This window comes from Oncorhynchus keta, unplaced genomic scaffold (assembly GCF_023373465.1).
Source record: "Oncorhynchus keta strain PuntledgeMale-10-30-2019 unplaced genomic scaffold, Oket_V2 Un_contig_1006_pilon_pilon, whole genome shotgun sequence".
Lineage (NCBI taxonomy): Eukaryota > Metazoa > Chordata > Actinopteri > Salmoniformes > Salmonidae > Oncorhynchus > Oncorhynchus keta.
In genome coordinates, this window is record NW_026277003.1 from 279520 (window position 1) to 302500 (window position 22981).

At 42.8% G+C, this 22981-nt stretch overlaps 1 protein-coding gene and 1 long non-coding RNA gene across 3 annotated transcripts in view; one reads left to right on the plus strand and one right to left on the minus strand.

Annotated features, from left to right (window-relative positions):
- The first annotated feature begins 604 nt into the window (after positions 1-604).
- LOC118378143 (voltage-dependent calcium channel subunit alpha-2/delta-1-like) overlaps positions 605-22981 on the plus strand; it is a 32106-nt gene continuing 9729 nt past the window's right edge. The window contains exons 1-14 of the mRNA XM_052500226.1: positions 605-2662; positions 3219-3316; positions 6825-6906; positions 7157-7219; positions 7653-7768; positions 8133-8204; positions 10409-10476; positions 10558-10596; positions 10786-10857; positions 12927-13082; positions 15828-15880; positions 16356-16411; positions 16844-16967; positions 19658-19770. Of these exons, the coding sequence (XP_052356186.1) occupies positions 2565-2662; positions 3219-3316; positions 6825-6906; positions 7157-7219; positions 7653-7768; positions 8133-8204; positions 10409-10476; positions 10558-10596; positions 10786-10857; positions 12927-13082; positions 15828-15880; positions 16356-16411; positions 16844-16967; positions 19658-19770 (1210 nt within the window). The 5' untranslated portion in view covers positions 605-2564. The remainder of the gene's footprint in view (positions 2663-3218; positions 3317-6824; positions 6907-7156; positions 7220-7652; positions 7769-8132; positions 8205-10408; positions 10477-10557; positions 10597-10785; positions 10858-12926; positions 13083-15827; positions 15881-16355; positions 16412-16843; positions 16968-19657; positions 19771-22981) is intronic.
- On the minus strand, positions 19928-22645 carry LOC127916919 (uncharacterized). Of its 2 annotated transcripts, none has more exons than XR_008096556.1 (3): positions 21433-22645; positions 20951-21004; positions 19928-20514 (listed from the first exon to the last, which is right to left on the minus strand). It is a non-coding gene; the product is annotated as an uncharacterized LOC127916919 (long non-coding RNA). The 2 variants fall into 2 exon arrangements; XR_008096557.1 differs by lacking the exon at positions 20951-21004 and adding an exon at positions 21219-21272.

Genomic DNA, 22981 nt, shown 5'->3' on the forward strand with positions numbered 1-22981 from the left:
GAATGTGTTGTCAAAGTAGTGTAGTGTAAAGAGGTCCATAGTAGTGTAATGATGTCGTGACATACAAGAATCTGAGTCATTTAGATAGATGTCTTATAACTGATTTAGATAGTGTTTGATCACACTGATTCAGTCCCTAGTCTGACCACACACAAGGAGAGCCTTGCATGCGATGCTGCTGCCCCATAGTGTGTGTGTGTGTATGAGTGTGTATTTTCACGAGCCTCTGTATGCATGTTGTTTATCCCACCTGCCCCAATGGCACTCAGATGTGGCTTTGGCACTAACCTTCCAGAGTCTAGCGAGCAGGAAGGACAGAGGGGAGGATGTTTGCATTATTTTAAGGTGAACTCATAAAAGAGAAAGCGATGAGTGTTCGCCCAAAACATGACTGGACAGTTTCTCCCTTTTTTAGTTTCTCTTTTTTAATCATTCAGAGGTTTACAGGCTCGTAAATTAGTCTTAATGAAAGACAGAAACCACCTCATCCCCACAGAGCATCACCTCTCTCTCTCTCTCTCTCCACACACTCTCTCTCTCTCTCTCTCTCTCTCTCTCTCTCTCTCTCTCTCTCTCTCTCTCTCTCTCTCTCTCTCTCTCTCTCTCTCTCTCTCTCTCTCTCTCTCTCTCTCTCTCTCTCTCTCTCTCTCTCTGTGTCTTTCTCTTTGTCTCTCTCTCCTTTTGTGTGCACCAGTATCCCCTGTGTGTGAGTGTGTCTCATGTGGTCGCTGAGTCACATAACACACTAACAGTCTACTTTTATTGAGAGAGTGGCCATTGTTGTTTTATCCAAAACACATTTGGTTGGGGTAGGCTCCATTTAAATTCAGCCAGAACCGGAAGTGATTTGAAATTCCTATTCAAGAATCGAAAAATCCTAATTGACAATAATAACTCTGATTGGATTTCAATTCAATTCCTGGTTTGACTGTATTGTAATGGTATCGGCTTGCCCAGCCATGTAACTAAACTCTCCAACCTTTCACCTTTCACCCCTAATTGTACAAATACTGTACAATTGAATATTAGTCTAGGTTGCATGTTTACATTCTAAATTGTATGTGATGGAACGTTTGCTTTCAACATGGTATCCACATCTTTCAGTGGATTCCCTAAAACATGTCTCTGGTTCATTGAATCTGTATATCTGTGTGTTTGGGCTTTGACATTGGGCTGTCATTAACGTCTTTTAAATTAAACTTAATGTAATTAAAGTATTGACGATGTACCAAGAATCTACACATGGACATCATTATTTTCCAACAATACTACCAAAGACCTCACGTACTTGTCTGAAGTCTAGCCCATGAGGTCATGGCGAGTACGGCACCACAATATAATAATAATAAGCACCATATTTTAAACAACATCAAGGTAATATCCAAGCAATACAACAGGATTATGTTCCATGATGAATGTCTCTTCTATTCCTGTCACATGAATACATTACTCAACACTAATAACCCCATGGATTCATCATTACCACTGTATTACATGACAGAAAATATGATGATAATGGTCATTGAAATCAATACATTGAAAGCAATGCAATGTTATCGCTAGAATGCTCATTTTAAACCACATTGAAGGCCTCTCGTTTCGTGCTCCTTGTAGCTTGATCTGTCAACATTTACATTTTGAGAAGAAACCTTTTGATGGGAGTGCAATATTTTTATTCAAGGCCTCGCTCTGTGAATAAAATATATTGTTGACCTTTGACCCTTGTGGTTTTACCCTGTTTTTTTCTACTTTCCTTCCCTCCTTCCTTCCCTCGTTCACCCATGGGGATGCATCTATCTTTCACATACTCTCTCTGCGGGGATTTTGTCCACTCCAGGGGACGAGGGCAAGTATTTTTTCTCCTCTTGTCTCTCTCCTCCTGTTCGAAGAGTCGTGCCTGTCTGCCGTTTTTCCCAGCATGCATAGGGAAGTGATTCCCACGCCAAGGTTCCATGTCGCCCACACAACCTGATTTACATCTGTTCATTAGAGATTGTCTCATACTTTATTTTTCTCTGCTGTACACTGCTGTCCGTAGATTTTTCTAGACCTAGTTCTAGTCACCATCAACTAAGTATAAACCCTTTACATAGAGCGTATTTCCTGCATTGTCTTCTATGCTGCCAAACCTAGTCTTTACCATAGTATTTACCACCTTTAAGATACAAACTTCTATGAGCCAAGCTCTTTGGGTGGACGTGGTGGTACGGTCACCCTGTGACGATGGACAGAGGAATGTATACCCCCACCATGCTTTAAAATGAGGAGTTGACAGACAACACTTAACTTACATTCATCAAAGCTGTATGTCACTATCAGACATGGAGTCATGTGTCTATACTAACTGTGGACCGTCTAGGACTGGGGATTGTCTTCATGATGTCTGAATCACCATGGCCCGTCAGTTGACAGTCTACAGTCTCTGACAGAAGTCATTTGATCCATCAGCCATGACTCTCATCAGCATCCGTATCAATCAATGGTCATCATGTTAACTTGACATGAGTTAGGTGTGATACTCTTCTTCCGGTTCCAAGGTCTGCGTATATGAATAGCACAGAGAGATGTTTGTAGGACTCACAGCTTTCTGCTCTTCTACAGTCTCTGAAAGCCTGCAGGAAGACAAGTTTGAGGAGTATGGATACACTCTCATTGCACCAAGGTAAGAAGATTGACTGTTATTTGGAGAAAGGTTTATATACAGGTAACTGATCAGAAAAAGGAAACGCCTGAGTAAATGAGGGATAACACAGTATATTGAAAGCAAGTTCTTCCACACAGGTGTGGTTCCTGGGTTAATTAACATCCCATCATGCTTAGGGTCATGTATAAAAAATGCTGGGCAGGCCATTATTTTGGCTACCATGGCTACTCCCCATAGGATGACAATGCCCCCATCCACAGGGCACGAGTGGTCACTCAATTGTTTGTTGAGCATGAAAACCATATTCCATTGCTGTCCCGGTCACCAGATCTCAACCAAATTGAACACTTATGGGAGATTCTAGAGCGGTGCCTGAGACAGCTTTTTCCACCATCAACAAAACACCAAATGATGGAATTTCTTGTGCAAGAATAGTGTCGCATCCCTCCAATAGAGTTCCAGACACTTGTAGAATCGATGACAAGGTACATTGAAGCTGTTCTGTCCTGTGGTGCCCAACGCCCTATTAAGACACTTTATGTTGGTGTTGCCTTTATTTTTTTCATTCCCATAGGGAGTACTGTAAGGATCTGAAGCCGTCTAAAAACAACACAGAGTTCCTGATGGACTTCAACGAGTACATCGACAGGAAGACTCCCAACAACCCACTGTGTGAGTAGCTAAGACCAGGGACAACCAAACATCTTCCTTGGGGTTCTCCCTTCCAACAAAGAGTAGCTAAGACCAGGGACAACCAAACACCTTCCTTGGGTTTCTCCCTTCCAACAAAGAGTAGCTAATACCAGGGACAACCAGACGCCTTCCCTTTGTTTCTCCCTTCCAACAAAGAGTAGCTAATACCAGGGAAACACGCCTTCCCTGGGTTTCTTCCTTCCAAAGAAGAGGTTTACGCCTTCCCTGGGTTTCTCCCTTTACCAGGGACAATCAGACGCCTTCCCTGGGTTTCTCCCTTCCAACAAAGAGTAGCTAAGACCAGGGACAACCAAACACCTTCCTTGGGTTTCTCCCTTCCAACAAAGAGTAGCTAATACCAGGGACAACCAGACGCCTTCCCTTTGTTTCTCCCTTCCAACAAAGAGTAGCTAATACCAGGGACAATCAGACGCCTTCCCTGGGTTTCTCCCTTCAAAAGAAGAGTAGCTAATACCAGGGAAAATCAGACGCCTTCCCTGGGTTTCTCCCTTCAAAAGAAGAGTAGCTAATACCAGGGACAAACAGACACTCATTCATATATCCTTATGTACATATTCTTTATCCCCTTACACTGTGTATAAGACAGTAGTTTTGGAATTGTTAGTTAGATTACTTGTTGGTTATCACTGCATTGTCGGAACTAGAAGCACAAGCATTTCGCTACACTCGCATTAACATCTGCTAACCATGTGTATGTGACAAATAAAATTTGATTTGATTTGACCGTCCCTGAGTTTCTCCCTTCCAACAAAGAGTGACTAACACCAGGGACAACCAGACGCCTTCCCTGGGTTTCTCCCTTCCAACAAAGAGTGACTAACACCAGGGACAACCAGACGCCTTCCCTGGGTTTCTCCCTTCCAACAAAGAGTGACTAACACCAGGGACAACCAGACGCCTTCCCTGGGTTTCTCCCTTCCAACAAAGAGTGACTAACACCAGGGACAATTAAACACCTTTCCTATGTTCCCTCTTACAGCCACTAACCAACAACCATCCGTGGGTTAACACTCGCTGCTCAGAACTGGTGGTGAATAGATTGAGACATCAGTTACATTTTGACATTATTTTTTAACACATACATTACATGTAATGAAGCATTCTGAAATACATTTTATGATGATCCTTTAATAATGATCATTTAGGCTCAACAAGTCACATGAAACATTTTGGTTGTTAGACCGTTGTTCAGTGGGCACTAGAACAACATGGGTCTTGGACAGTATTGATGTCTTCATAGGAGGGCCAACTGAACCTGTTCCCTGGGGTATCTATAGTGACCCATAGGTCTGGAAGTCTGGAGTGACTGCTAGGTGCTATGCAGTCTACTGTATACAGAATAAAGACAGTCAGGCCTCTCCGTCTGTAGAACCCCTCCATCCTTGTGTTGGCCTGTTTGATCCTAACTTTAAAAGCCTGACCATCATATGTCTCAGGAGACACGTGTTAGATGCCTCGCCTTTGCCGCAACACACAAACACAAACACACACACACTCCACCAAGTGATATACCCCCACATACCCCACCTACTGGTCCAATTACTGTGTGTTTGTGAGAAAGACCAGAACCCCGTTGAGGTGAGAGTGCGAGCGGAGCAATAAAAAGGGCCAAATCAGGCCTGCGTGCCAGAGCATTCAGACTGATGGAGACTGAGTCTCCGACATCTGACCAATGCATTAGCAGTACATCACTCTCTGATATAATAGTAGACTTAATTACTTGCCCCATTCCTTCCTTTACCCTCTCAAGTGTTTCCTAGAAATGTAGCAATGTCACTCAAAGCTCATGTTTATTGGTCTGATGTGTTGGTTTGAAAAGTAGTACTCCGCCATCTCAATTGGAAAGATACTCAGTCCTTTTTTCTCATTCAAGTTTGTCCTAGAAATGCAGCGATGTCTCTCAAAAGTAACGTTTATAAGCTTGATTTGTGGTCTAGTCAGATTTTTAGGTTTGAAAAGGTCACTTGAAACAATCAATTGTAAATAACCCTGTAATAACATTTTTTAACCAAGTCCCCCAATTGGGATATTAGTTCCCGTAATTAGGATATTAGTTCCCTTAATTGTCCATTTCTGCTTGGGAGATTGATGGGCGTTCTCTGCAGGACTATAGACTGCTGTGTATACAGACCTTGTGGGATGTTTGGATGGGTGGAGAGTGGGACATTACATGCTTTACTTGTTTAAGCCACTGCAGTGGCGGTGAAGTACATTAGAATTCCTGGCCTGCCTTCAATCAGAGGCCCCTAATGAAAACCACTGGGGCAGGTGGAGGGAACAGAGGGGGGGGAAAGTGTTACACCAGCTGTTTTCTCTGATGTGTGTGCGGTGTGTTGTAAATGGAGGGTTACCGAGTCTCAACGTTAATGGACTGGAGCAGCGAAGGCAACAGGTTCAAAGTGCGGCTCGCGACAGAAAAAAACGGTCCCCCTTTGATCGCGTAGTAGTCTGTGTTCAGTTGAGTGCGTTTGTGTTGTATTGGTCATGTCAGACGTCTCTGAAATTACTTGTTACAGTCCCCCAAACACACTCCAAGTGCACTTCTTTATTAAGTACTAGTTAATGACTTTACTTCATAATAATATTGTTGCTAACGTTACAGGCTCACGTTACAGAAGATTCAGAGAATGTGCTTGTTCTGCTATCATGACAGAATTGGATGACAGCATTGGAGTGCATGACCTCACACACAACTTGGAAAACAAAATGGGAATGTGTTTTCCCATTCTACTCTTTCTATCCATCTTCTGATCCATCATCTCTTTATTTTATCCCCTCTCTCTCTTTCTCTCTCTCTCTCTCTCTCTCTCTCTCTCTCTCTCTCTCTCTCTCTCTCTCTCACACACATTACTCTCTCTACCTCTCTCTCATCTTGACCTCCCTCGCTCTCTCTCTTTCTCTTGGTCTCCCCCTCTCTTCCAACTCCTCCCACATTACTCTATCTCTCTGCCCCTTCCTCTTTCTTCCCTCCATCCCCCTCCTCCTATTATATAGATTGAGTCACAGCTTTTGTCAGTGGCTCTCTGACTCGCGGTAGACCTCTTGGTCAGTGTCTGAGCAATATCCACTAGCTGGGCTAGCTGCAAAGTCCAAATGTGTGCTTTTTAAAATGTAAGGTTAGGATTAGGCATTAAGGTTAGCAGTGTGGTTAGGGTTAGGTTAAATAGGATTTGCTGACTTTGTGGCTGTGACAGCTAGTGACCACTCTGCAGAGATGCCTTCAGGTCGAGATTCCTGACAATACATTCCAACCTGCAGACCAAACACACTGCTCTTATTAAGATGACTCAGTTTCATGGCCACTGTCTGAAGGTCAAAGAATAAAGCTAAATTGAATTGAAAAAGAAGGAAAATCCTCTATACCGACAAAGATCAGATACTGATCACTCAGCAGGCAGGTCAATGGGTTTCAGCCTTCTGTTATTATTGAATCAAGCCCAAGTGATGTTGGTTCCTTGTCTTTCAGGCAACGTGGATCTGGTGAACAGATTGTTGCTGGACGCTGGCATCACATCAGACCTCGTTAAGCAGTGGAGAGATCAGATGCCGTGAGTCAACCAAACTATGCGCACGAAAGCACACAATCCACACACAAAAGCACCATTCTTGTTTTAATCAAGTAGATTTAACTAAAAGGTTGTGGTTTGTGAAAGTTTATTCCACCTAGCTATGAACACAAGCAAGGAAAAACAGATACACATTGTCAGCTTGCATGATTTAAACATACATTTTTGTGTTGTAACATGATGCACTGAAGGACTGGATACTTTTGTCATTGAATTTTCCTATTCCTTTCAGAAATGGAGTCCTGGCCAGGTTTGTGGCCACTGATGGAGGAATCACTCGCATTTATCCCAAGAGGTATTCCTCAAGTTGATATGTGATGTTTTATCTCTCTATCTCCTTTTCTCTCTCTCAGCTCTCTCTCTCCTCTCTCTCGTCTCTCTCTCTCGCCTCTCTATCATCTCTCTCTCTCAGCTCTCTTCCTCTCTCTCTCTCTCTCTCTCTCTCTCTCTCTCTCTCTCTCTCTCTTTCTGACTCTCTCAGCTATCTCTCTCGTCTCTCTCTCTGCTCTCTCTCTCAGCTCTGTATCTCTCGGCCCTCTCTCTCTTTCAGCTCTCTCTCTCTCTATCCATTGTTCTAATGATGATAACTACCTATAAAGCTTCATGTAGAGCAGTTCAACTTGATCAGTAATTTACATTCAGTATATTATGTTCTGTAGGAATGTTTGCTCACTTGATAAATCTGTAGTATTCATGTTGATGCAGCTGAGTATGTGTGTGTTTTTCAGTGCTGGACTAGACTGGACAGAGGACCCAGAGACGTACGAGTCAAGCTTCTATAAGAGAAGTCTGGACAATGACATCTACATCTTCACACCAACACCCTACCAGGAGGACACCAACAGTAAGTCAAGGGTGTGTGTGTGTGTGTGTGTGTGTGTGTGTGTGTGTGTGTGTGTGTCTGTGTGTGTCTGTCTGTACGTCTGTCTGTGTCTATACGTCTGTCTGTACGTACGTCTGTCTGTACGTCTGTCTGTCTGTACGTCTGTCTGTACGTACGTCTGTGTCTGTACGTCTGTCTGTACGTCTGTCTGTACGTACGTCTGTCTGTACGTACGTCTGTCTGTACGTCTGTCTGTACGTCTGTCTGTACGTACGTCTGTACGTCTGTCTGTCTGTACGTCTGTCTGTACGTCTGTCTGTCTGTACGTCTGTCTGTCTGTACGTCTGTCTGAACTGACCATTTCTGGTTCCCTCTCTTGTCTCAGTGACTGAGGACTCAGTCCTGGTGAGCAGAGCAGTGAACCTGGACATTGATGGAGTCAGACTCAAACCAGCAGGTAAGGACTCTACACACCAGGGTCATGTTTAATTTACAAAAAACATTTGCAACAGAAAACATCAAAATAATGTCCATGTAGTCCCCCTTCAGTAACTTGTTTCTGTCCAGAGCATAAAAGGTTGTGGTGGATGTTGAGTTCACACCATAATGGAACTGTAATGTTGTTTAGTTCACACCATAATGGAACTGTAATGTTGTGGTGGTTGTTTAGTTCACACCATAATGGAACTGTAATGTTGTGGTGGATGTTTAGTTCACACCATAATGGAACTGTAATGTTGTGGTGGATGTTTAGTTCACACCATAATGGAACTGTAATGTTGTGGTGGTTGTTTAGTTCACACCATAATGGAACTGTAATGTTGTGGTGGATGTTTAGTTCACACCATAATGGAACTGTAATGTTGTGGTGGTTGTTTAGTTCACACCATAATGGAACTGTAATGTTGTGGTGGTTGTTTAGTTCACACCATAATGGAACTGTAATGTTGTGGTGGTTGTTTAGTTCACACCATAATGGAACTGTAATGTTGTGGTGGTTGTTTAGTTCACACCATAATGGAACTGTAATGTTGTGGTGGTTGTTTAGTTCACACCATAATGGAACTGTAATGTTGTGGTGGTTGTTTAGTTCACACCATAATGGAACTGTAATGTTGTGGTGGATGTTTAGTTCACACCATAATGGAACTGTAATGTTGTGGTGGATGTTTAGTTCACACCATAATGGAACTGTAATGTTGTGGTGGTTGTTTAGTTCACACCATAATGGAACTGTAATGTTGTGGTGGTTGTTTAGTTCACACCATAATGGAACTGTAATGTTGTGGTGGTTGTTTAGGAACTGTAATGTTGTGGTGGTTGTTTAGTTCACACCATAATGGAACTGTAATGTTGTGGTGGATGTTTAGTTCACACCATAATGGAACTGTAATGTTGTGGTGGTTGTTTAGTTCACACCATAATGGAACTGTAATGTTGTGGTGGTTTGTTTAGGAACTGTAATGTTGTGGTGGTTGTTTAGTTCACACCATAATGGAACTGTAATGTTGTGGTGGTTGTTTAGTTCACACCATAATGGAACTGTAATGTTGTGGTGGATGTTTAGGAACTGTAATGTTGTGGTGGTTGTTTAGTTCACACCATAATGGAACTGTAATGTTGTGGTGGTTGTTTAGTTCACACCATAATGGAACTGTAATGTTGTGGTGGTTGTTTAGTTCACACCATAATGGAACTGTAATGTTGTGGTGGTTGTTTAGGAACAGTAATGTTGTGGTGGTTGTTTAGGAACAGTAATGTTGTGGTGGTTGTTTAGTTCACACCATAATGGAACTGTAATGTTGTGGTGGATGTTTAGTTCACACCATAATGGAACTGTAATGTTGTGGTGGTTGTTTAGTTCACACCATAATGGAACTGTAATGTTGTGGTGGTTGTTTAGTTCACACCATAATGGAACTGTAATGTTGTGGTGGTTGTTTAGTTCACACCATAATGGAACTGTAATGTTGTGGTGGTTGTTTAGTTCACACCATAATGGAACTGTAATGTTGTGGTGGTTGTTTAGTTCACACCATAATGGAACTGTAATGTTGTGGTGGTTGTTTAGGAACTGTAATGTTGTGGTGGTTGTTTAGTTCACACCATAATGGAACTGTAATGTTGTGGTGGTTGTTTAGTTCACACCATAATGGAACTGTAATGTTGTGGTGGTTGTTTAGTTCACACCATAATGGAACTGTAATGTTGTGGTGGTTGTTTAGTTCACACCATAATGGAACTGTAATGTTGTGGTGGTTGTTTAGTTTACACCATAATGGAACTGTAATGTTGTGGTGGTTGTTTAGGAACTGTAATGTTGTGGTGGATGTTTAGTTCACACCAAAATGGAACTGTAATGTTGTGGTGGTTGTTTAGTTCACACCATAATGGAACTGTAATGTTGTGGTGGATGTTTAGTTCACACCATAACGGAACTGTAATGTGTGGTTGTTTAGTTCACACCATAATGGAACTGTAATGTTGTGGTGGTTGTTTAGTTCACACCATAATGGAACTGTAATGTTGTTTAGTTCACATCATAATGGAACTGTAATGTTGTGGTGGTTGTTTAGTTCACACCATAATGGAACTGTAATGTTGTTTAGTTCACATCATAATGGAACTGTAATGTTGTGGTGGTTGTGTGGTTGATTGCAGTTGTGGGAGTGAAACTGGACATCAATACCTGGATGACCAACTTCATCAATGCTACTCTGAAGATGAACGTAAGTAGATTGACATTATTTCATAATGACTCTTAATTAACTCTTTGTGTCTGAAATGAAAACAGTTTATTTTCTCTACAGTGTAAGGACGAGATCTGTGGTTGTCAGAGGAATGATGAGGTAAGATCATTTGATTGATTATACAGTTATATTAAATATGATTATTTGATTGGCGATAGAATTTTAAGACAAATACAACTATTGAATTAAGATAACTTTATTAAGCATGCAAATAGTGATTGAGAATTATCCAATTCTACCTCCCCTTATATGATGATGGTTTATCCCATTATCTCTATATGATTCCAGCATGTGGACTGTGTCATCCTGGATGATGGGGGATTCCTAGTCATGGCCAATCGGGATGAATACATCGGTCAGGTGAGTCACTCTCATCCGACTCTTATTCCATTGATATTACCTTGTTCAGCCGTACTCAACCCATAGTCAACACTGGCCCAACTCAAATCAACCTGATCCCGACTAAGTTTACCCAACATGTTCCAACCTTATACAACCTAACCCCATGTGCACTTCAACCCACTCAAACCCTATCTGAACCTAACTTCACCATACCCCCCCACACACACACACACACACACTACACCCAGTGTGGGCCCCTCACCCTACCACTTGAATAAATGTTTTTCAGGCTGCAGGCCCCAATCAGGGTGTGCGCTGGATAAATCAGTCCCCTTTAGATGTTTGGCAGGAGCACTAAAAAACTAGGGTTCCTTGTTTGGAGAAGGCCGCTCGACCCTAAATCATGTTTCCTACAGGAGGTACGGCTCTCCCTCTCCAGGGGGTCCTGGCGGGTCCCAGCCCACAGATCTGTGACTGTTAATTCATTATTTGTGTTTTTCTACAGGGAAAGGGGAGACAGGTTTTTATAGAAGCATTGATTTATATTTCCTTATGACAGACGTGGTGAGCCATAACCAACTCTTTCTCAGAATCTTGGAGTTTCAGGGTCCAAAATGAGGGGAGTGGTGTGATTTTGGGGTTGCTCACCGCGACCTTGCATAGCGGAAGAGGAGGGCATTTTTTTTGTTCTAGCAGACACACACACACACACACACAAACTCACACACTATCACGTATGCTTGCTCTGACTTACGCACATACACACGCACACACACATAAGGTGCTATCACACCGAAGGGGTGTCTAGACGTGCCATGACCACTTCCTCCATGTTCATTTAGGCTTCCTGGTATACTGTGTTAATTTGATTCAACTGAATCCCACTAATACATATTAGCTGGGTGAGCCAGGGGTGATTTACTGATTGTGTGTGATTGTGTGCGTGCGTGGGAGTACATGTGCGGGAGTGTGTGTGTGTGTGTGTGAGAGCACATTCATGTGTGCGTGTGTTTTAAAAATGTGTGTGTGTGTCCGAGTGCTCATGAGAGCTGAGATGACTTCACCAAGATTAAAGCGTTTGGGTTTTTAATCCTATCAACAACAAAAAATGCGAAGGAAATCCTTTTTGAAATGGTGAGCCATACTAGCCTATCAGAGGGGGTTATTTCTGGACTGGTCAGTCCTGGACAGGATTTGTACTCAAATCACCTGAGTATACTCTGAGTGTACAAAACATGACATAGACTGACCAGGTCAATCCAGTTGAAAGCTATGATCCCTTATTGATGTCACCTGTTAAATCCACTTCAATCAGTGTAGATGAAGGGGAGGAGACAGGTTAAATGTGTGCCATTCAGATGGTGAATGGGCAAGTCAAAATATTTAAGTGCCTTTGAATGGGGTATAGTAGTAGGTGCCAGACGCACCGATTTGAGTGTCCCGTGTGTATCAACGATGGTCCAACACACAAAGGACATCCAGCCCACTTGACACAACTGTGGGAAGCATTGGCGTCAACGTGGGCCAGCATCCCTGTGGAACGCATTCGGCACCTTATAGTCCATGCCCCGACGAATTGAGGCTGTTCTGAGGGCAAAAGGAGGTGCAATTCAATATTAGGAAGTTGCTCTTAATGTTTTGTACACTCAGTGTATATCCGTCAATTATAAAGAGTGGCAGGTAGCCTAGTGGTTAGAGCTTTGGGCCAGTAAACGAAAGATGGCTGGTTCAAATACCTGAACCAATAAGGTGAAAAACCTATCAATGTGCCCTTGAGCAAGGCACTTAACCCTAATTTCTCCAGGGGTGCCGTACTACTATGGCTGACCCTTTAGAACAACACATTTCACTGCACCTATCTGTTTTATTTGTATTTATTTTCATAAATGTTATTATAAATGTTTATATGGGCACTGTGAACTCACAGGTGGTCGCAGATGTGTGTGTGTGTTGTGTGTGTGTACGTCCAATGTATCTGCGTCAATCTGTGTGTGTTCGTGTTCATGTGCATAAGTGTCTGTTCTGCGTCCATTAGATCTTACATGTGCAATGCGCTTGCACCCCCCCCACCCCCTCCGCCCCCACAGATCGGCCAGTTCTTCGGGATGATCGACCCTATCCTCATGGTCAACCTGGTCAACATGTCTCTGTTCACGCTCAACAAGACATACGACTACCAGTCGGTCTGCGACCCCAAGAGGGAGAGCAAGGGGTCCGCGGCGGGCCTGCGCTCAGTCTACGTGGTGAGTTACATAAGCCAGAGACACACACACATACACATATACACACACACCGTCACCAGAGGACCATAAATAACCATAAATACAGACGGACACCAGGGGAAATGCGGGATAACGAGTAAGAGCCGTTTGAGCAGTCAAAGGCCTCCTGAAAATAATGGATTAGTCAGAGTAATGTCTTTGGGTAACACTTGGAGTGGACTGAGTGTTAGGTGGCGCTAAGACTATTTTGAAGCCGTTGTAAGATGGGATCTTAAAGGGGTATTGAACATTTTGAATAACAAGCCACAGAATTGTAGTTTAAAGTGATGGTTCACTCTAAAATCAAAACTTGTCAGATGTTTTTAGATGTCAAACGTAGTCTAAGATCAAGGTGACATGTCTCAAGCCATTTGTTGTGTAGATCTGGCTATTTGATAAGGTGATAAGTCCATGTTTAAAGCCATTTGTTGTGTAGATCTGGCTATTTGATAAGGTGATAAGTCCATGTTTAAAGCCATTTGTTGTGTAGATTTGGCTATTTGATAAGGTGATAAGTCCATGTTTAAAGCCATTTGTTGTGTAGATCTGGCTATTTGATAAGGTGATAAGTCCATGTTTAAAGCCATTTGTTGTGTAGATCTGGCTATTTGATAAGGTGATAAGTCCATGTTTAAAGCCATTTGTTGTGTAGATCTGGCTATTTGATAAGGTGATCAGTCCATGTTTAAAGCCATTTGTTGTGTAGATCTGGCTATTTGATAAGGTGATAAGCCCATGTTTAAAGCCATTTGTTGTGTAGATCTGGCTATTTGTGCGTGTCTTTCCCATTGGTTTGAGGCAATCTAATTTAAGGTATATACACATATATATTTGGACAGTCTCTTTTATTTCACCTTTATTTAATTAACCAGGTAGGCTAGTTGAGAACAATTGTGACCTGGCCAAGATAAAGCTAAGCAGTTCGACACATACAACAACACAGAGTTACACATGGAATAAACAAACATACAGTCAATAATACAAAGTCTATATACAGTATGTGCAAATGAGGTAAGATAAGGGAGTTAAGGCAATACATAGGCCATGGTGGTGAAGTAATTACAATATAGCAATTAAACAAGGGAATGGTAGATGTGCAGAAGATTAATGTGCAAGTAGAGATACTAGGGTGCAAAGGAGCAAGATAAATGAATAAATACAGTATGGGGATGAGGTAGTTGGATGGACTATTTACACATGGGCTATGTACAGGTGCAGTGATCTGTGAGCTGCTCTGACAGCTGGTGCTATTAAGCTAGTGAGGGAGATATGAGTCTCCAGCTTCAGTGATTTTTGCAGTTAGTTCAAGTCATTGGCAGCAGACAACTGGAAGGAAAGGAGGCCAAAGGAAGAATTGGCTTTGGGGGTGACCAGTGACATACACCTGCTTGAGCGAATGCTACGGGTGGGTGCTGCTATGGTGACCAGGGAGCTGAGATAAGGTGGGGCTTTACCTAGCAGAGACTTGTAGATGACCTGAAGCCAGTGGGTTTGGCGACAAGTATGAAGCAAGAGCCAGCCAACGAGAGTGAACAGGTCACAGTAGTGGGTAGTATATGGGGCTTTGGTGACAAAACGGATGGCACTGTGATAGACTGCATCCAATTTGTTGAGTAGAGTGTTGGAGTCTATTTTGTAAATGACATCGCCGAAGTCGAGGATCAGTAGGAAGGTCAGTTTTACGAGGGTATGTTTGGCAGCATGAGTTAAGGATGCTTTGTTGCGAAATAGGAAGACGATTTTAGATTTAATTTTGGATTGGAGATGCTTAATGTGAGTCTGGAAGGAGAGTTTATTTGTTAATCCTGCAGCAACAGGAAATGTGGATTAAAGTTCATGCACATTTTTGTAGTGTTTGATGCATTTTTTGTTAGGACATATCAAGTCTGACATTTTGAAGGAGAAATTACAAACTTTAGAGGCCTTTTTAAACCTACCTAATTTGCAATGGAAAATTCTCTGCAACAAAATATTGATAAAATGAAGATAGCACATCTAAAGCTGGATCTACACAACCAACAACGTTTGTGGTCTGTAGTCTTCTGACACACTTTTGGAGTGATCACTTTAATTTAAAGTCATTTACAGAATTATTTAGGTCAATGTTGGGTCTAGATTTTTATCATACGTTTGTTAATTAACATACAGATTCTTTGTACACTTTGATCTACATTTTCATTGTTACTGACAAATAGATTTTGACTACACAAGTAGATCAAAGATGTAGATAATAGCTTTTGATTGGAATTTGATATGACTTTTAACATGGTTCGTTAGCTCCCCTTGATGATCAAACTCTATCAACCTGGAAAGAAAGGACACAGGCCTGAGTCACTAGACCAGAGCATTGCATGCTAATCATAATCAAAACAACATGGCTGTTCTTTCAGTCAAACCGGAACCTACTTGTTGTTCCTTTTCACTTTGTAGATTCACACTAGCATCTGTTGTGGTGGGCTCTGTGCTAATTCCCTTCCAAAATCTTGTCTGGCTTGTCTGAGTCGGTGTCCGCACACTTGGCAAATGCCTCGGCTCGAGACTCGCTTTGCCGGCACAATCAGGATGTTTAGAAAAGGTATAAGCCCAAGTTTAAAATGTGCTGTTTTACATGGAATGTTTAGTTATTGGGAGTTATTTTGATTACCTGAAGTTACGCTTGGGCTTCACCATGTGAAAATATGTTTTGTAATGTGTTTTGTAATACCCAAACCTTTTTGTTCCTTGCAGCCCACCATAGCAGACATTTTGAACGTTGGATGGTTAGCATCAGCAGCAGCCTGGTGAGACCCAACTCTTGGTTCTTTAACACTGTTCCCAGTGCAGATGTAAAAATACAGAGGCAGTCTGTGGGCCATCTGTGTAAGCATTCTACAGGTCCCAGAGCACTTTGTTTACACTAGCTCGCCTTCTGTCCTGATTTCATTCACTGTGTGTCTTACAATATGTCCAATAAAATTAGATTTGTTTACAGGGAGGCTAACACATTGTCATATTTTTCCACACAAAGGCCTTTTGATTATGACATTTGCGGTTCTTTCGCTAAAAGCCAATAAACTCACCATCTAAATGAAAATCTGTAAGAAATGTGGGTTGTGATGATACAATATGTGAGTATTTTTCCTGTCACAGACAGAAGATTTGTTGGATGTTCTGTCAAGAGGTATTCATTTGTGTACTTTGATTCCCTACAGGTCGATACTACAGCAATTATTGGTTAGCATAGCATTCCCTAATTTCCACTTTGATTCCCTACAGGTCGATACTACAGCAATTATTGGTTAGCATAGCATTCCCTAATTTCCTGCACGCAGGTGAGATTTCCAACTCTTCTAAAACATTTTTTAAAATTAGGTTGTTAAGTATGATCTCATAAAAAATCACGTGTTAATAAAATGCCCTTTTCTATTTAGCATGATGGGCCCATAATAAAAGTATTGGCGCTGTCGTTATGAAAGCAATGCCGGTATTCTCAGAGCATAGCAAGTTATTCATCAAGCAATGATGAGCTATGCCAGGAATACTAATTGAGAAATAACATTGTTCAAATGTAGATGGATTTCTGTATGTTTTGGCTACCAGAGCAACTGAACAGTAATTTGTCTTCTCAGAACTTGAGAATGTACACGGTGTGTTCTATGGACATAACCCCTACCTTGCTGGATCCTTGACAATCTGTTTGTTTTGTGTGTGTTGTGCGCGTGTGTGTGTGCTGCATTTGTGTGTGCGTGCTGTGTGTTCCACAGCAGACACTGATGACGAAATACCTGACATGTCCAAGGAGAGCTGTATCACGGAGCAGACTCAATACTTCTATGACAACGAGGAAAAGTCCTTCAGAGGAACACTAGACTGTGAAAACTGCTCCAGGTGAGAGCTGTCATTCACTGCAACCTATTTTACACACTCCAGGGTCCTTTACAGTAGGGAGATTTTTTTTAAATGGTTAGGCACTACCTAAACTTGTCCAATAACAACATAGAATTCCATTTTCCATTGCAAAACGTTTTGGTATTGCGTACCCAACTGAACATAACCTTGGTAAAACCTCATCAACAATCCTCTGGGACTGCCACACACGAGATGGAACTTCACTCAACATTCTAGTTCTCTCCTTTAGTTAATACTATCAAAATGTCCCTTTAATGTGGGAATTGTGATCAAATCAATATTACCCACTTTCAATGCAACATACCGAAACAAAACAAATTATGCAAGATATTTTCTTGTAGGAAGAGCGCGTTGGAGTACGATTCTATTGCATTGACAGGCACGACTCAGGTCCGCACTCTATTCTACGGTGCGGCATAACCAATCAGAACTGCAGTAGAATCAGACATATGCAAATAGACCTTTGCCATATATGGATCTGTGCCGTTCACTTTCAACTGGACTGTGTTTACAGCATGAGAGGTTGGGAGGAGATACGCTTGTTTTGAGATCAAAGCATCATTTGTCTGATTCTCTGTAATAATGGTATGGGAATAAAAAAGCATTTTATTTTGTTAAGTGGTTTCTTGCATCAAACAATACATTTTCAGTCACCTTGTATGAAGGGGAAGTGGATAAACAGGGTAATGTCAAGTCCTGCGTGTTTTTTTCCAAAAGTCTCATGGAATGTAGACCTACATTGAACACCAGGCTGCTACTGTAGGCTGAATGATAGAACAGCTATTTCCATGTTAAAATGTTATGGGATGCATTCTCCATTGTTTTTGATGGTAGACCACTCTGATAGGCCTACATTATGATCAAATAGCCACAGTAGCCTACTTGGCCACTGTTGAAACTGTAACTTAAAGCGAGTTCAGTCTCAGTGTTCACAATAAACACACACCAGATATTGCACAGAATGTTTGCGCTCAGCAGACCTGAAATTTGCTCAGTGCCGAAAGAAATTAGAGGGATCATTGCTCGTCACACTTATTATATATGAACCCACCAAGAGCCAAGTACAACTCTACCTCAATAGAAGACATTATTTTATGTGGCTCAGTGGGGAAAAGGCACTGGCTGATTGCTATCAGGCCTGCTCTAAACCAGCTGTGCAGATTCAAGACAGTGGAATGTGCTTGACCCATATTACCTCTGACAGTTTAGTTCCAATAATAGGGCATAGGATCCTATCTAAAGATGGTGCTGCCATACAATTGGTTTTAATGACTGTGTATACATCTGAAATGGCAATGTACACTACTGTACACTACTTTTGGCCAGGCTGGAAGGTACAGTGGGTTCAATGTTGAACGCAAAGAATCTTGGGAATCAGAGCCCCTCAATTGAATACAAGCACCTTCATTCCCTCCACCCCACCACATAGCTAAATCACTGAGACTACAAACAACTTCTTCACACAGGTTATGTGCGATTTAATTCTAAAGTACTTTTGTTATATAGTCTTGGTGTGCTCTGCTTGTGGTCTGCTAGTGGTCTGCTAGTGGTCTGCTAGTGCTGCTAGTGGTCTGCTAGTGGTCTGCTAGTGGTCTACTAGTGGTCTGCTAGTGCTGCTAGTGGTCTGCTAGTGCTGCCAGTGGTCTGCTAGTGGTCTGCTAGTGGTCTGCTAGTGGTCTGCTAGTGGTCTGCTAGTGGTCTGCTCGTGCTGCTAGTGCTGCTAGTGGTCTGCTAGTGCTGCCAGTGGTCTGCTAGTGGTCTGCTAGTGGTCTGCTAGTGGTCTGCTAGTGCTGCTAGTGGTCTGCTAGTGCTGCTAGTGGTCTGCTAGTGCTGCTAGTGGTCTGCTAGTGGTCTGCTAGTGGTCTGCTAGTGGTCTGCTCGTGGTCTGCTCGTGGTCTGCTAGTGGTCTGCTAGTGGTCTGCTAGTGCTGCTAGTGGTCTGCTAGTGCTGCCAGTGGTCTGCTAGTGCTGCTAGTGGTCTGCTAGTGGTCTGCTAGTGGTCTGCTAGTGGTCTGCTAGTGCTGCCAGTGCAATTGCACTCAACCAAATAAATCTGTCACTCTAATGACAAAGTGGAGTTCCCTGGGCCGAGGAGGTAGTAAACTCCACATGCCTTAAAGGTGAGGTAGAGTCAGTATGCTGCAAGGCAGACCACAATCTTGGCGGTGCGTTTGCTGTTTTAAGGCTCCCTCGTGCTGTCTAATGGGGTGCCTGCCGCACTGTGTTGCTGTGCATTAGCTTCGTATACGTCGCCAGTTAACAACCACCATAAAGAAGGTCCGTTTTTGTCTAAACTCAAAACTGCCGGCCTGTGTTTCCGCTATGGTCTGCTATGGTCTGAGGCCGGTGTAATTTAGGACGAGAGCTTGGACCATATATAAGCAGACAGTGTTGCCCTCACACCGACCCTTCAAGGTTGGATGCAGCTTATGTTTGGTAGGTCGACTCAACTCAACCCAATCCAGACAATTATGTTTTCATTGGAACATACGGGTGATTCACTTGAAATATAATTAGATTCCGGGAATCTTCCAACCGGGATTTCTGGAAAACATGTGAACATTAGGGAAAGTTTCAGGAATTTTTAAACCCTAGTATTGTAGTTCCCTGTCTTTCCCAATGCCATGTCTCATGGCATCTCCTCTGTGTCTTGTTTCTGTCTCGATCCAGGATGTTCCATGCTGAGAAGCTGTGGAAGACCAACCTGGTGTTCGTCATCGCCGACGCCAAGCTCACCTGCATGTCATGTGACCACAAGCCCTTAATACAGGCCGAGCAGCCTTGTATCCTATAAACATAGAGTCAATAGAGCACTAATGTTCAATATTGTAATACAGTAGTAATATATTAATGTCTAATGTAGTTGTGTAGTTCTTCTGTACTACTTACAGTCTGTTAGTTCTAGTTTACTGGTCTTTGTATATACAGTGACTCTTCTTAAAATAATCACATCTAACTAGATTATTATTTGTTTAATTATTAAAAGGTGTACAGTTGCACAGGTTTTTTCTTTTATATTCTTGACTTTTACAAGCAGAGTACAATATTTTTCATATTCCACAATGGATCAGAACTTCCTCTATGGCCAAGTGAAACTCAGACCAGTACTGACTGACTGGCTTCTCTCTCTGTTACAGATGATCCAAACTCAGACCTGTACTGACTCAGTCTCCTGTCTCTGTGGCGTTGAACCAAATTCAGTCCTGTACTGACTCAGTCTCCTGTCTCTCTCTGTTACAGATGATCCAAACTCAGACCTGTACTGACTCAGTCTCCTGTCTCTCTCTGTGGCTGTTGAACCAAACTCAGACCTGTACTGACTCAGTCTCCTGTCTCTCTCTATGTCACATGAACCAAACTCAGTCCTGTACTGACTCAGTCTCCTGTCTCTCTCTATGGCTGTTGAACCAAACTCAGACCTGTACTGACTCAGTCTCCTGTCTCTCTCTGTGGCTGTTGAACCAAACTCAGACCTGTACTGACTCAGTCTCCTGTCTCTCTCTATGGCACATGAACCAAACTCAGTCCTGTACTGACTCAGTCTCCTGTCTCTCTCTGTGGCTGTTGAACCAAACTCAGTCCTGTACTGACTCAGTCTCCTGTCTCTCTCTATGGGACATGAACCAAACTCAGTCCTGTACTGACTCAGTCTCCTGTCTCTCTCTGTGGCTGTTGAACCAAACTCAGACCTGTACTGACTCAGTCTCCTGTCTCTCTCTGTGGCTGTTGAACCAAACTCAGACCTGTACTGACTCAGTCTCCTGTCTCTCTCTGTGGCTGTTGAACCAAACTCAGTCCTGTACTGACTGTCTCCTGTCTCTCTCTATGGCAGATGAACCAAACCAGACCAGTACTGACTCAGTCTCCTGTCTCTCTTTTCTCTCTATGGGACATGAACCAAACTCAGTCCTGTACTGACTCAGTCTCCTGTCTCTCTCTGTGGCTGTTGAACCAAACTCAGACCTGTACTGACTCAGTCTCCTGTCTCTCTCTGTGGCTGTTGAACCAAACTCAGACCTGTACTGACTCAGTCTCCTGTCTCTCTCTGTGGCTGTTGAACCAAACTCAGTCCTGTACTGACTGTCTCCTGTCTCCCTGTGTGGCTGTTGAACCAAACTCAGTCCTGTACTGACTCAGTCTCCTGTCTCTCTCTATGGGACATGAACCAAACTCAGTCCTGTACTGACTCAGTCTCCTGTCTCTCTCTGTGGCTGTTGAACCAAACTCAGACCTGTACTGACTCAGTCTCCTGTCTCTCTCTGTGGCTGTTGAACCAAACTCAGACCTGTACTGACTCAGTCTCCTGTCTCTCTCTGTGGCACATGAACCAAACTCAGTCCTGTACTGACTCAGTCTCCTGTCTCTCTGTGTGGCTGTTGAACCAAACTCAGTCCTGTACTGACTCAGTCTCCTGTCTCTGTGTGGCTGTTGAACCAAACTCAGACCTGTACTGACTCAGTCTCCTGTCTCTCTCTATGGCACATGAACCAAACTCAGTCCTGTACTGACTCAGTCTCCTGTCTCTCTCTATGGCACATGAACCAAACTCAGTCCTGTACTGACTCAGTCTCCTGTCTCTCTGTGTGGCTGTTGAACCAAACTCAGACCTGTTCTGACTCAGTCTCCTGTCTCTCTCTATGGCACATGAACCAAACTCAGTCCTGTACTGACTCAGTCTCCTGTCTCTCTCTATGGCACATGAACCAAACTCAGTCCTGTACTGACTCAGTCTCCTGTCTCTCTCTATGGCACATGAACCAAACTCAGTCCTGTACTGACTCAGTCTCCTGTCTCTCTGTGTGGCTGTTGAACTAAACTCAGTCCTGTACTGACTCAGTCTCCTGTCTTTATGTTGCTGTTGAACCAAACTCAGACCTGTACTGACTCAGTCTCCTGTCTTTCTCTATAGCAGATAAACCAAACCAGACCTGTACTGACTCAGTCTTCTGTCTCTGTATTGCTGTTGAACCAAACTCAGACCTGTACTGGCTCACTCTCCTGTCTCTCTCTATGGCAGATGAACCAAACTCAGACCTGTACTGACTCAGTCTCCTGTCTCTCTCTATGGCAGATGAACCAAACTCAGACCTGTACTGACTCAGTCTCCTGTCTCTCTCTATGGCAGATGAACCAAACTCAGACCAGTACTGACTCAGTCTCCTGTCTCTCTGTGTGGCAGATGAACCAAACTCAGACCTGTACTGACTCAGTCTCCTGTCTCTCTCTATGGCAGATGAACCAAACTCAGACCTGTACTGACTCAGTCTCCTGTCTCTCTCTATGGCAGATGAACCAAACTCAGACCAGTACTGACTCAGTCTCCTGTCTCTCTCTGTGGCAGATGATAGCGAAGGCTAATCCACTCTGAAAGGCTGAAAGACAATCAAATCCATCATATCCCCTCCAACACACCAGGGCTGTAGCCAATTATGCAAGGAGCCTAATGAAAATTCACATAAATTCAAAATGGCAGCCAAAAGGGTTTGAGGGGAGGCTATTTGATTTGCTCCAAAAATGACGTGGTTTTTCCATGTCTTTCTGAAAGCATCTGTTCCGATTGTTCTTTCACATTTAGATTAGTGTTATGTCTTGATATTTAATTTGATATGGTAATTTACTTCAATCCAAAGTGGATAGTGATACAGCTTAGGTATGTGAGGCCACAATGTGGGTTACACACAGCCATAGAGACACAATGTAATAGTGTTCCATTTAATTCTGTGCCCACAATATCTGGTGATGCAAGAACTACACTGAACAAAAATATAAACGCCACATGCAAACATTTAAAAGATTTTACTGAGTTACAGTTCATATCAGGAAATCAGTCAATTGAAATGAATTCATAAGGGCCCTAATCTATGGATTTCACATGACTGGGAATACAGATATGCATCTGTTGGTCACAGATACCTTGCCTCAGGCCGTGTGACACATCTCCTTCACATAGAGTTGATCAGGCTGTTGATTGTGGCCTGTGGAATGTTGTCCCAC